The sequence below is a fragment of the Pollicipes pollicipes genome, unplaced genomic scaffold (assembly GCF_011947565.3).
Source record: "Pollicipes pollicipes isolate AB1234 unplaced genomic scaffold, Ppol_2.1 Scaffold_3087;HRSCAF=3621_pilon_pilon_pilon, whole genome shotgun sequence".
Taxonomy (NCBI): domain Eukaryota; kingdom Metazoa; phylum Arthropoda; class Thecostraca; order Pollicipedomorpha; family Pollicipedidae; genus Pollicipes; species Pollicipes pollicipes.
This window is the reverse complement of record NW_023596225.1, coordinates 33011133-33025496: the sequence shown is the minus strand read 5'-3', so window position 1 is coordinate 33025496 and position 14364 is coordinate 33011133. Positions and strand designations below refer to the sequence as shown.

Below are 14364 nucleotides of genomic sequence, written 5' to 3'. Positions count from 1 at the left end.
TTCACTGGATTGGGCTCGGCTGGCGGGAGGGCACGCGTTCGGTGTTGGCGGCGGGTCCCCGCCGCGGCGGAGCCTTCGGCTGGGTTCGGCAGGCCTGCCGGAGAGGGTGGTCTGGTTCGCCGGTGTTCGCCGGCGGGCTGGCCGGCGCTCCGCGATAGAGAGGAGCGGCACTGAACCTTGGTCGGACGAGCACCGCCGCGTTACGGTCTTCCCGGGATTAAGTCGGGTTGTGGCGTCCTCGCCGCCTGAGCGCCGGAGCCGTGAAGGTGTGGGTCATCCCGCCGGCTTGCTAAGCTGTTGGCTTGCTGTCTTTCTCCTTAGTGTAAGCTGTTTTTGTTTTGTGGTTGGTTTCGCTCGCGTTATGTTGCTAACATTTGTTTTTTTTCTGATTGAGATAGCATGTGCGTGGCTGTTTCATTCAGTGCCGACATTCGGTCTAATGGCTGAAGAGTGGCTTGACTGGCGCGCTGAGTGTGGCTGGACAGAAACATTCTACCCGGTTAGATGGGGCTTTCAAACGTGATCACCAGACGGAATTTCGAGGGCATACTTACAAAACCGTTATGATCTCCATTTGCGGAGGTTGGGAATCCTTGTCTGGATGCAGCAACTTAGTCGAAACGGATGCCGGCTAGACGAACCTCTGTAAAAGTTCAAAACGGACACTCCCACACGCCAATCTGATCGCTTTCATTACAAGGTGCATGCATTGAGTTTGAACATCAACCGTCCCGACATATACGGATCGTCGCGATTGAACGGAATCCGTCGGTTGAGTTCAATCCCAGACCCGAGTGGTGTCCAGTTGACTTCACCCAGCCACGATTTTGAGACGCTTCCTTTTCTGAGGAGCTTTGTTTGCATGAAATCGTACATCTTGTTTCACTGTTCTAAATTATGTTTCAGTTGGCTTCATGGTTCTCCCTAGTTTAAATGTGTTTATCGTTGTTGTGTTGACTTTTGTTTTGCTGGTAACATTGAGCTACGCTGCTTTGAAACACGTTCATTTTCGATTGGTGTGTATTGTGCCTTGCAATTTCTGTTTACTTTGATCGCAATATGTCGGATGTCATGTGTTTTGTGTCATGCTCTTTATTTTCAACCACATCTGCATGCCTGACTTTATACGTCATGTTTGGTAACGGATGTGAAGAAACAGCTTGCGTACCATAAAAATCTGACACCCTCTGAAACTCAACCGAAATCCAAAACCCTACTCAGCTTCCCGCCCTGTGCATGATCCACGGAATGAGTCGAGAGTGATTTGATCGCGCTCAACTATCCTTGCCTGCATTTTTCATTGGCAGGTCGCCGTGTTGACCGGCTAGAGTCTGGCTGTAATCGGACTCCGTTGTGTGTTAGGGAGTGCCTCCTACCGGTGGCCGCCCGGGACCGGGCTGGGATCGGCCAGCCGCCGGCGCCGCCGCCGCTGACGTGTCGGGCCCCTCCGCAGAGCGCAACCTCAACCCCAAGGCCGCCTGCCTGAAGCGGCGGGAGGAGGAGAAGAACGACGACATACCTCATCACATGCACCCCAGCGCCGCCGGCATCCCCTTCAACATGAACGTCAGCAACGTCAGTCATTCCGTACGTGGCGGCACCTGGGCGCCGGACGCGGCATTGATGCCTCTGCAGAAGGACTGGCCCAGAATGGACATGTGACTACGTGCAACAGCTCTGTTCTATTTTTGGAGGCAAATGAGTCAGCACCTGTGGTGGGAGAGTATTTCGGCTACGTCACGAAGTGCTTCCCGTTTTGGTGCAGCAATGTTGGTCTCAAGGGCGTATTAAGATTGACCCCGCCAAAACATGTCCACTGTGCAGCTGAAAAATTCCGCCAAGCCTTGGCATTCGCCGTCTTTTGTTTCCTTGTTCCAGAGGGGGCGTCTTGTCCCTCCCGTAGCTCCTATTGAGGTGCACCGAGGTGCACTTCAGCACCAGAATATTGCATATTGAGACTGCCTTCTGACCTGCCCCAGAACATGGCCTTATAAGTCACGCACACCATCTTGCGTTTGAGATCCCGGCGAGACCTGGCTTTTGTGTTTTGCGGCGCGGGCTAACTATTGGGCTTTTGTTTTAGGGTGCGGTGCCCTCGCACTCTCTACAGCACCAACAGTAGCGGCACCTACCGACGGCTGATGACAGCTTCACTTCGGAGTCGGCCGTGCGCAGCGCTGACGGCGTCCGGGCGAACGCGGAAGGCAGCGCCGCGCAGCGTCACATGTGATACATATTGACTCGAGTCTTGCCCGCCGGATGGCGGTAGTGTGTACATAGTGGGCTGCGTCGGAGCGCCGCGGCGGCGGAGGACCGGTAGGCTAGGCGGGCGGGCGCGCTCCGGCCGCCGTGCAGACCAATTTACAAAGGCCGCACACAAGTGTTCTGTGTACAAAGTTGTTATTTTATGACCGCGGAGCGAGCGTGCTGCGTCGCGCGGCGGCCGTGGCGGTCGACCCCCATTCGTGCATGATATTCCATAAGTGCATTACGTATTTTACTCGTGAGTTGTGTCATTTGGGGGCCGGCGCGCCGCCTCTCCCCTTCTCGTCTCCATGACGTGCGCCCGCTCGGCGCCCGAGCCCGGCCCGGCCCTCGGACGGCCGCCAGCTGGCGACGCAACGTCAGTATTACGTTCATTCCGGCCTCGGCATCTGTCGCCCGCTTGTGGCGCCGGCGGCGCCGCCCCGTCTGTACATATGCGGCGCGAGGGCGATCGGCCAGTGGCGCGCGGCGCGGCGCGGCCGGGCGCCGCCAGATCTCCGGGCGTCGCCCGCGGACCCCGCCCCCTGCTCATTCTGGCATTACCGGCCCCGTGCGGAGGCCCGCGCGCCCCGCGCGAGAGACAGCGAGTGAGCGAGAGACAGAGAGTGCGCGTGGGTGGGTGGGTGTGCTGGTGGCGCCGCCCCTGCTGCTATTTTTGTGGTGATGAGCTTTTGCAGAGGCTGCCTGCCTCGCCTGGCGGCGTGCCGCGGAGGCACGGTTCATTCAATCGGCACTTCATATCTCCGCGCGCGCGCCCCCGCTCATGCCGCGAAATCAACCATTGGGAGGACGTTGTTTTTAGTGTGGCCTGCATGGAGGATATATTGTTTTCTTTGTTGAGTGGGTGTCACCCGACGCAGTCTCCGTGTTGTCTGTACTTCAAATCGCATTATACCTGAGTACGATAGTCGATTGTAGAAACATATATATCCATGTGCCATTTATGCCGAGTTTCGCTTTGCCGGAAATCAGCTCAACAGAACCTACGATATGCTGGGACATTTGAACAGACTTCGTTTCCAGCAAGACAAACGACCATATTTGCTGCCATGTCCTTATTGCGGTCTACCCCGTCGGAACAGATCGAGTTTGATAGAAGCTGTCGTTTGCCCTTGTTCCCCGTGCATTTTGGAAGAAGCACTCGGCTGGGGACTTTGTTTCCCTTCTGGCAAAAACCTGAGGTTCCCCTAATTCTCATCTGCACGACAGCTCTATGTATTTTAAGGCATGCCTTGGTCCCGCGAGTAATCAGGGTACGCGAACAGGGACGCTTCGGCTCGGCCGCGTGCGGCGCCGCGCCGGGTCGCTGGCCGTGTTGGGAGACGATCGATACTGACGACCGGGAGACAACCGATGCTAGCTACCAGGAGACAACGGATATTGACGGCCGGGAGACCACCGATATTGACGGTCGGGAGGCAACCGATATTAATGGCCGGAGTTTTGGTTTGTCGTCGCGAAAGCCGACATGGAAACGGCGGTTGCCTGTGACGGCGAGCATGGCGATCGAGGAATAAAACGGACAGCAAAAACTCACTATTTAAGCGGGGCCACGGGATAAGATAGTGCGCATCGGACAGTTTAGCTACGTAGACCTCACGTCTTCGAGAGCTTGCCTGCCGTGAAGCATACGGCCAGCTGGGGTCGGCGGTAGGTCACTGGGCAAGGAGGCGTCAGCTGTTCGATGTCCAGACCGTCAAGCCATCTGAAAACTTGCTTTTATCACCCAAGAAAGGCAGTTGTTGCAGTGAACCTGCCTGACCAGGCAATGAGACGGTCCGAGACATTGACAGCGGGAGACGGCCAAGGTCGACACGATTTGTACGTTCGCGCCAACTGCTCTGAGCCACTGTGTTTGCAATCCGCACGTTGCACATATATCGGACTACGCAGATCAGTTCAGTGCAAACTTAACAACGTGATCCCGCGAGCATGCCCGTCTGGAACGGACAAACGTAGCCAAGGCTCAGCACATCCGCAGCGGTCGTTTGCCATTCGCCAGGTACCGCTTCCAACCCCCAATCCGAACACAAGCGCGGACGACGGTGAGAGGCGTGTATTGCACGAGCGGACCGAGACGTGGCCGCCGAGCGAGCCAGAGCAGCGGACGTGACGGACAGTGCGCGCGGGCCGGCCCGGTCCCGACACGCTCGGGTCTCGCCCGACCAAGACACGGCTGCGGGACTCTGATGAGTCAGTGCACAGAACGGGTGACGTGGTGACAGTGTTTTAAAGACAGATACACAGAGTGGATCCGAACAATGGCTGGTGGATCCGAACAATGGCCGAACAACAGTGGATCCTGACCTCACGCGAAGCTCAGAAAATGGCACGTACAACCTGGAAGATGCCGCAAACTGCTAAGCACTCGTGGGTACCGGATCCCCAAGTCACGGATCCCGTTCCGTACGGGATCCCGGGTTTCAGAAGCGTCTTGGAGCTTGCGTCTAACCGTGGAGAGACGTGTTGACTGTCCACAGGACCTAGTACTACAGCGCGGGTCTATTCTTCGGATCCCGGCACACGCACGTTGCCTTGCACGCGTGTCCATTGACGGTGCAGCAGAGAGCGCAGCAGGCAGGGGCCATCGGACCACGTGCTCCAGACTTGACGGCAACGTGGTGCTACTTCGGCCCACTCCACCGGCCAGCCAACACCAGCTGGTGGAGTCATGACTGACACTTACGCGTGTAAACATTTCAAAACATCGATGACAATGAACGGCGGGACGGCGAGCAGCGGCCGGAGACTGACTGAGTTAGCTGGCTCCTCCAGCAGCACCGCTCCCTTGACCAGCCTCTTTCGACTCCGTGGCCGCGCCCTCAGACTCCTCCCCTGCTCCTGCCGCCGCATCCGGCCTCTCCCCCGCGCCTTTCGGAACAGCGGACGTCTCGCCCCCCTCCGCCGGCACAGCGGTCTTCTCACCGCCCTCTGACGTCACAGCGGTCTTCTCGCCACCCTGTGACGTCGCAGCGGTCTTCTCACCGCCCTCTGACGTCACAGCGAGCGCCTCGCCCGCCTCGCGCGCCTTCCGCTCCTGCTCGGCCACACGCTCGCGAAGTGCCGCGCAGAACCGCTTGTGCGTGAACCAGTGGGCGCGCTGGCAGGCGCGGTCGCAGTACTGGACGGCGCGGCAGGCGGCGCATCGCTTGGCGGCGCCCTCCTCGCCGCACGCCCAGCACTGCTTCTCGTCCTGGAAGGCGCGCTGGCCGTTAAGCGCGGCGCTTAGCAGGCCCAGCGCCGTCGTCTCGGCGGCGGCCGGCGGCGCGCGCGCCAGGTTCGCCACCAGCTGCTGGAAGAGCGGCGTCTCGCGGCACGGGAAGCTCTTGATGCACTCGCGCACGTAGTTTTCCTGGTACTCCTCCACCATGTTGGCGTTGCAGCGCAGCCAGGCGCGCGCGTGCAGTTCGCCGACGCGTGCGGCGAGCTGCGCCGCGTCGCCGCCGCCGTCCGGCTGCTTGGCCAGCTCGGCCTGCCGCGTCTCCTCCAGCGAGCGCAGCACGCACGCCAGGTAATGCGCCTTCACGGCCAGCACCTCGTTGCCGCCGCCCGGGAGTCGCACCTCGCGCTCGCAGATCAGATCCAGTACGCGCGCCACGCGCGGCAGGCCGGCGAACATGGCGGCCGACTGGCGCAGCACGGAGAGGATGTGCACGGGGTGTAGGTTCACCTGGCGGCGGGAGGCGAGGTCAGGTGGCGGTGCTGCGTGCCGGGGCGGCCACGCGGACGCGACGTTAGCGTGGGCGCCTACCGATAGTTGCTGGGACTTAAGAGGTTTGCGACGCATTAAAGACCTTGGTCGATTTGTGTGGCAATCCCTCATAGCGAGTGAGCCGCGATCAAGCTGGCAAGCACGGAACGCTGCTATTACAGAAGCTGACGTCACATCGTCACCCGTTGTTCGCATCAGGAGGCCGTCCGACCTATTACCAGCATCGGGAGGCCCCCGGCCTATTACCAGCACCAGGAAGCCCCCGACCTGTTACCCGCATCAGGAGGCCACCCGGCCTGTTATCCGCATCAGGAGGCCGCCCGGCCTGTTATCCACATCAGGAGGCCACCCGGACTGTTACCCGCACCAGGAGGTCACCCGGCCTGTTATCCACATCAGGAGGCCACCCGGCCTGTTACCCGCACATGAAGGCGCCCCCGCCCCGCCGGTTACCTGCATCAGGAGGTGGTGTGTGGGCGCGGCCAGGGCCGGCGGCAGTTTGGGCTCCGTCTCCAGACCCCGCGGAGCCGTGTAGTAGTCCACCAGCGAGCGGGGCACGTAGTTGTTGATCAGGGCCACCACCCGGTGGTTGCCTGCCGAACATACACCGAGCCCGAGACTGAGTAGATGACACAGGACAGCAGCACCGCCTGAACATACAATTACTGCCGGAAAATCTGAACATGACTCCGGTCCGAGGACATAGCGCGGTGTTGTCACCAATGTGAAGAATGCATTCTTTTCACGTAAAGGCCGCCTTCCAAAGTTCCGCAACCATACGTATTGCCAGAAATAGGTTTAATGATCCAAGCTTTAGAAATTGCAAACATGGTTAGGTTCTTGAAGGGAATTAACGCCAGCAATCCTTTGTGAAATCTGAAGGTGAAAGGCGTGCAGGACGGAGAACTTACAAGGCAGAGACAATCAATCGCCAGTGAACCGCGATCTGTACCGGGACGCGAGCAAGACCAGGGGCTCAATAATATGCGACATGGCTAACATGGTTCGTACCACGTCGTCACAGGAAAAGCTCAGATCTAACCCCACAACCAAAACCGAACCACCCGTGGAGCATACGGCGAAGAAGGAAGTGGTCACAAAAGCAGTTCGCAGCACCTAACTGTTAAGTTGTACTTTTGGATACAACATTTGTACCACAGGCAGAGGAGCGTCTCATCAAGTCTGGTACCAGAATCAATTTTGGAGTCGACTTTTTCATACGGCGCCAGAGGGATAACGTTCACTACTATCGGAAAATGGGAGTTCCATGTCGCCCATGCCCCTCGCCCCCCCCCCCCCCCCCAGACCCAACATCTGCACTGCAGGTGTAGGGCCTGGGGGGGCATGATATCATGTTTGATATCATATCAAATACACCATACGAGATCATACAAATGAAGCGTTACACTGCCCCACTGCCGCCTGCCGCAGTTTGGCGCTGCACCAGCCGCCAGGCCGTGCGGCACCACGTGACCCGGCCGCGGCCCGGGCCGCACCGGTACCGGGCCAACCGCTCGATGGTCTGCCGCGACCCCCGGCGGATTACCGGCCGGGCACCGCTCTCCGGGGCAATCAGCGCCCGGGGCGGGGCCGGCGCCCCGTCGATCGGCGCCAGGACAATCCCGGCCGGCGGCGGCGGCGGCCACCTGAGCGCGGTCGATCGTGACACGGGCCGGCGGGGACGCGGGGCTGCGCAGGCCGCGGCCGCAGCGGCGGCGGACGCGGCCAGGGCAGCGGCGGCGGCCGCCGCGCGCCGGCTGCCCGGCTACGTGTCGTGTGACGGTGTCAGGACAATTCTGGTAGGCTTTTGGTTGGATGTCTGTATTAGCCGATGACGCGTGCAAGAAATCCGAGCATCCTATGTGACTTCGGTGGATAAATTTGTGGAGATGAGGTTATATGCGGCCGATGAAGGCGGAAACAGGCTATTCAAAAGGTCACGGAGGATGTTTTTTTCTGGAAAGGCCTGTTGGACGTCATTGCATGACAGCATCCAATCACTTAAGGCTATGTAAGGATCTCCAGACCGCAAACAAGCGTTTAGATAACAAGATTTCGCGTGTTGGACTTCTGCAGCGATAGTCTGATACATTAAAGTTATGCTTATTATGGTAAGATAGTCCATGAAGAACCCCAAACGACGACATGACGACCAATCAATGCTTACTTACGGACTATAAGCCATCTGTTTGATCTCGTGGAACATCACAGCGTGCTAAACATGTCTATTCGCCAGATGTACCCCGACACCATGTTTTTGGGTTGACCCAAGGAACCGCTCATATTTCACCATGCACACACTATTTAAAGTCTGCCTACCAATTTTGCCGGAATTGGTACTCGGAAGGCCTGATCGGAGGTTTTTGGGACAGTCGTGGGAGGTCGATTCAAACCTTTGACGCAGCGTGTGGGTCCAGTGAAGACCAGCCATAAATACGCTTAACTCGCACGACATCATCAACCTCGAGATCTTGTCGTTTCACTTATCAGGCGGCGATATTTGGCCCCCAAGATTTAGAAGGGTTGATTCCGCGATTCCCACAGCGCTTGGGGCCATAAATACCGTCCACCAGAGTGGCAGATCCGTTGCAACCCGTGTTCTGCACGCATTCCGCGCTATGTGTACCACCGTCCTATCTAAACCCACAGACCCGTCACCTCTCCACCCACAGGTCCACCCATAAACTCAACTATCCCACCTAAGCCCACAGACCCATCACCTGTCCACCCACAGGTCCGCCCATAGACTCAACTGCCTCATCTCAACCCACAGACCCATCACCTGCCCACTCACAGGTCCACCCATAGACTCAACTGTCCGGCCTGAACCCACAGGCACGTCTCTCCACGCGTCTCTCGCGCGAGCCCATACGACACTGGCGATCCTTCACCCCCTCAGCACGTACTCAAACGTAGCCATGACCCCCTACACGCACCCACGGGGACAGCTAAACACTGCTGCCTGCCTCCTCGTCCCATGCGCCCTCGAGACATACACACACAATGTGAATGAGGGCGAGTCCTTATGCACACTCTTTGTGCATGGATGAAAAACCACAAATGGTGTGACATAAACACCCATAAACGAAGTTCTAGCCAAGTTGTTCTGCACTAAAATTACCCCACGCAAGGTATTTTTTTTGGGGGGGGGGGAGGGGCTTTACGACGCACTCAGCTGCTGAGGCTATATGGCCGCAAAGTATATTTTTTGCGTTCGACATGACTTACATTGGATGTGGAGCCGCAGCAACTTTTGTAAGCTAGTTTTCTTCAACGGAGGGCATTTCCCCGTAAGCACAGATAGTTGCACGGGACGTAGTGTTGCAGTAACTTTTGTAAGCCAGTTTTTATGGAGCGCGTTTATCGTCAGCAAAGACAGTAACTGATCGCGTGAATGTTTAGAATATGTTCCGGTGTTTTAATAATGTCGAAAATACGTATACGTCTTGCTACCAACTTTACGCGTTCACGCTCCAACAATATGCCGGAGAGAGTGCGACCTTAGGAGAGGATCCCCACACCCTGCCAATGCTCCACCGACAAAGTGGATGGTGGGAACGCCGTCGACCGCCGGCGTCGTCATTTCTAGTTACATGCCTTTTCCCTGATTTTTGCATTCCCTTTTGGCATAGTCCAGCAGGGCACTGCATGTTCCAGTTCAGGAGCTGGATCTGTCGCCGCGTCACGTACCGACAAACGCAGCCATCTGGGCGGGAGTGCGCTTGACCGAGTTGGTGCGGTCGGTGCGCGCGCCGGCCGCCAGCAGCGCGCGAACGGTCAGCTCGCTGCCGGAGAGGGCGGCGAAGTGGAGCGCCGTGTAGCCGTGCTCGTGGCCGTCCCAGTCCACGTCCGCACCCTGCGTGCGCACCGCACACGTGAACACTGCGCACCGCCCACCACACGCGTGTGCACACGTGCACCCCGTGGCATTGGACGCCTCGCTCGTGTAGGAGCGACTGTGCAGACACTGCGGTCGTGGACAGCTCTTGGAAAGGATTGGAAGGGAATGTAGGGAAATCAAGGGTTCGAGCCTTACGATATCCAGAGCACCATGCAAAGAACAACGAAGAGACAAAGGTCAGACAGGTATACGGAAATATGAGAAGTGCAGTGATCTAAACCTGCATGAAACGCATTGCACAAAACTACATGAGCGACGAGAACGCACGTTGCATGCCTAAATCTGGAATCACGGCATAACATGGTAATACTCAACCCTACAGCGTAAGTCTACCCGTAAACATAACTGCAAACGGATTTACCACCCGTTGCGGGCTCCCCAACAGCACCCCTGCACCCAAGAACTCAAACCTGCGTAGCATTCCACCCAGTAACCATCCAGTACCTGATCCAACAGCATCTGGCAGATCTTGTGCCGTCCTTTGTAGCTGGCGTGCTGCAGGGCTGTCATGCCGTGATCATCGCAGTCATTGACCTTAACTGAACCACTGGAGAGCTGCTCCTTGGCTGCTTCCACGTCATCAGCACTGATGTGATCAAACAGCTTTTGGAGCAACATTGTCCTGAAACAGAGCAACGACGGGTCACCATGTATAAAAGGCTGCAAGTTGCTGGGGCTCCGGAATATAGAGACGTCTATGTTTTACGAGTGCCTGTTATGCAATAACAAAACAAGAGCCAATGACATATTTTGGGTCAAAACATCGCTTGCATGTTTTTACATAAACAGTCACAAGAAACAACAGCCCCGCGTAATACTATCTAAAAGTGGGAGAAATGCCTCCGCAACTAGTGTCGCAGCAAAAGAGGACTGCAGAAGACGCTGCATCGCGAGTAGCAGCTGCGCCGCTACCCCCCCCCCCCCCCCCCCCCAACTGCTCGAGGCTGATAATTCGGTGTAAATGTGTGTAAATGTCCGATGTAAATGCGAGTAATTAACCGCCGTTAACACAGTGAACCCGCAAGCTGTGTCGCCGTGAACTGGCAGTTTCCAGTTCGTACTGGCAGTTCACGACGATACCATGTTAACGTAAGTTGTTCAGTGCATTAGCGAGGAACATCATTCACATACATAAGACAGTAGTATTAGCCTTATTCCTCGGATAAAAAAAACAGGAGAATGGAATGGAATAGAATGGAATTCACTTCTGCTATTGTTTTGATAAAGGCATGTTACCGAAATATCAACCCAACTACATCTCCATCCTCTTGTTTTTTTCTCCGAGGAATAAGACTAATAATACTATTGTCTTATCTAAGATACAATGTTGCAGCACCGGATATGCTGATTGCGCTCATTTAAGCGGCATAAATCAAAATTATTGCGCAGCGATGAATCACCTTCGTTGACCTCATCTGTAAAACCGGAGCAACCGCATACTTAAAATAACTCTCCTCCATGTCCAGCTTGTCGATTGAGATGGACATAGGCACCCGGAATACTGCCCAAACAGAGCGAAAGTGGCGGCAGAAGAGTCGCATGAGTTACAAGTCACCTTGCATGAATCGCCTCAGACATAGGCTCCAGCCGACACGATCCTAGCACAACCAAACCTGAACCTGATTCAACCGCCATTCAGGAAGCGCTGAAGAGCTTGAGAAAAGCTTCAATATGCGCAAATAATTAAACGAATCGGAAACTTTTTTTCGTGGTTACGACACTGCGTCCCAGCAGCTTCGGCACGTATATACAGCATCAAAATGTGACGCCCATGGTTGTTTTTCGATAGGTCACAGATCTGATCTACAGATATAATCGATTACGGAGCTTGTGACGGTGAGCGCGAGTTATGCGTAACGCCCACTCGTCAACTATGCTCTAGGGAACAGGGAGCTCTTGGGCTTCAACAAATAATTTTGGTGAATGATGCTGGTAATAATTTTGATGTTTGAAGCACATTATAAGGACGTATGAATTAGTGCTCAATGAATATGACTGACCTGTGACTTTTTGTCAAATGCTTACCTAAGGGTAGTGAGCATGACAAGATGTCAGTTCATGTCAAGAGACAAGGTAATCAAGGCCACAGTTTCAGTTATCTGAGGAAAAACCATGAGTTTCCAAGATTGTGAATGCCATTGATTTTTTGGAAAGTCATGCTTTTATCATGCAGGGCATATATACACACACACTCACACACAATATATATATATATATATATATATATATATATATATATATCATTGGGGCATAGGTCAGTGCAATATTCACCCTTTTGTAGCCCATTGACCCCACAAAGGTGCAGACTCCATGAGCTGGTCTTGAGATGTTAATCTGGACTTGCAAATGACTTGGACCAAATTATGAGCACTCACATGCCCTGCCCTCTTTGAATTAACTGCACACATATCACAGAACTGACTCACACTTTTCATTTCTATGTCATCAATGTTTAGTTTAAAAGTTAAGGAACAGCAGCTTATACCAAAGTTAGCATACAACAGCAGCTTGTGCCAAAGACATCAGTGTCCTTTTTGCTTCATGACAGCATCATGCAGTCAGGCATCTGTGTCTGCACACTATCTTACTATAGCACAGGCAGCTGACAAAGATGAAAAGATCTAAGTCATCTTTTGTGCAACTGGTTGGTGCTGAGTGAATGAACATGCTAGAACTTCTAGGCTAATGGCAAGCATACATGGTCTACTTGAAGTATCTTGAAGCCATCACTATGTAGCATCATCATTGCCCAAATTATATTGCTTGTTTGCCAAGCACAGTTTATGATTGATGTGTTGATGTCCAGTCACCTTTCCCTTTATACTTAATGTGTTAAAGTCACATGAAGGGTTAATCAAAACATAGCACTTAACAAAACATCAGTATGTTTCAGCCACTCAATTCTACACAAACTGAAGCATTATTCAGTGTTAAAATCCTTAATGTCTCCCCATCTTCAACCCATTTTAAAGGAAGATCACATGCAATTTCTGGATGTTGTTTCATACAGCTGCTTTCAAACAATTTTAAACCAGACATATCAAAAGGGAAACCAAAAACATTTAAGACTCAAGACTGATGTTACAGGTATGAAAATGGTTCAAATTAAGCAGATACAGTTTCAATGTTGTGAGAAAATGACAAACCTGCATTTTGCATGAGCTAATGGCAAGTTGCACCACTAGAAAATGTGAATGAAAATTTTAAGTGGAAGAAGAAATCATTTGCTGGTGGCAGTGTCAGCAAAAAATGGCACGCACTCATGAGACTCAGACTGGTCTGCCAGTCAGAGTACCAGTCTGCAAAACATGCTCACATGCTGTTATAGATCTGAACCTGCAGCACCTGTGCAGCAAAGTCAGGCAAGGCCAATTCACATTTAATTTTCATATAATTTTTGTTTGAAAAAATCTGGGAAGATGTTTTGTTTGAAATAAACTTAGCAGCATCACACTTCCTTGAAAACATAGACTTCATATATTCTTAAATTGATGGTTGCAATGAACCAGACTCAAACTTTTGGACTTCAGCTGTGTATGCTCCCAAATTGTTGCAATGATGTTGCTGCTATGCCAGAAGTGTTCAACAAAATACTTTTTTTAGTCTGACTAGAGTATGCCCACCATTTTGAATATAACAGAAATGGGGCGGAGAGATAGCGGCTTTTAGTGGTGCAAGCCATCAGCAATAAGGTATGACCAGTAAGGTCAACAAGTCATTACATGGTCCAGTCATAGATGGTGATGCTTGGCCAGGGGTGCTCAACAATAGTTTTCCGATACAACAGTGATATTCACATAAGTTTCCAAATGCACTCACGAGCAACATTATTCACATAGATAAGTGGTAATAGCCTAATTCCTTGAATACATACAAAGAGAATGAAGATAAATGTAGTAGCAACTCAGCAACATGCCTTCAGCAGAAGTTTGCTTTTTCTTTTACTGCTATTTGTTTCAATCAACATGTATTGCCAAACTATCAACATCTATATGTTCATTCTCCTGGTTTTTCTTCATGCAAAAGGCTATTACTACCATCTCATTCAATAATCATGTTTCATGTAGCTAACAAGCAAACAAAAAAGAGGCATCACACACTGGAATCAGTTTCTGGATATGTTCTTGGGCTCACACCGAAACTAAAGAGGGGGGGGGGGGGGGGTGTAATGACTCCTCATCCTTGACGGTACGCGCACCTACTTGGTACTCGCCTACGATGTCCGCGTTCGCTGATAATGGGCTTTTAATTGGACTCTTAACTCAGTGGAATGCAGCCCAAGAGGCAACCCTACAGCCACCCGAAACAACTCGGCCGGCAACCGTGCCCACGCCCAATGTCTGTGCTGCGCCCTTAGATCTATATGTTCCGCCGTGTTTGCTGGATTCGTTTTATCATTCAACCCTGCGCAGTAGACGGGCTGCGCATTTGTATCCATACCGCTATTTATGTAGATGAAACTAACAGCTGGCTAGTGCAGCGTAAA

General features: G+C 53.4%; 2 protein-coding genes across 2 annotated transcripts in view; one reads left to right on the top strand and one right to left on the bottom strand.

Annotated features, from left to right (window-relative positions):
• da (transcription factor daughterless) overlaps positions 1 to 3209 on the top strand; it is a 69206-nt gene extending 65997 nt beyond the window's left edge. The window contains exons 14-15 of the mRNA XM_037213554.1: positions 1454 to 1587; positions 2084 to 3209. Coding sequence (XP_037069449.1) covers positions 1454 to 1587; positions 2084 to 2122 — 173 coding nt within the window. The 3' untranslated portion in view covers positions 2123 to 3209. The remainder of the gene's footprint in view (positions 1 to 1453; positions 1588 to 2083) is intronic.
• A 1103-nt stretch (positions 3210 to 4312) lies between these two features.
• Positions 4313 to 14251, bottom strand: LOC119089546 (ankyrin repeat and MYND domain-containing protein 2). The gene is made up of 5 exons (XM_037212282.1): positions 14081 to 14251; positions 10323 to 10500; positions 9668 to 9833; positions 6431 to 6570; positions 4313 to 5935 (listed from the first exon to the last, which is right to left on the bottom strand). The coding sequence occupies exons 2-5, from the start codon at positions 10494 to 10496 to the stop codon at positions 5024 to 5026; spliced, it is 1392 nt and encodes a 463-aa protein (XP_037068177.1). The 5' UTR covers positions 10497 to 10500; positions 14081 to 14251; the 3' UTR covers positions 4313 to 5023.
• Between the last annotated feature and the right edge of the window lie 113 nt (positions 14252 to 14364).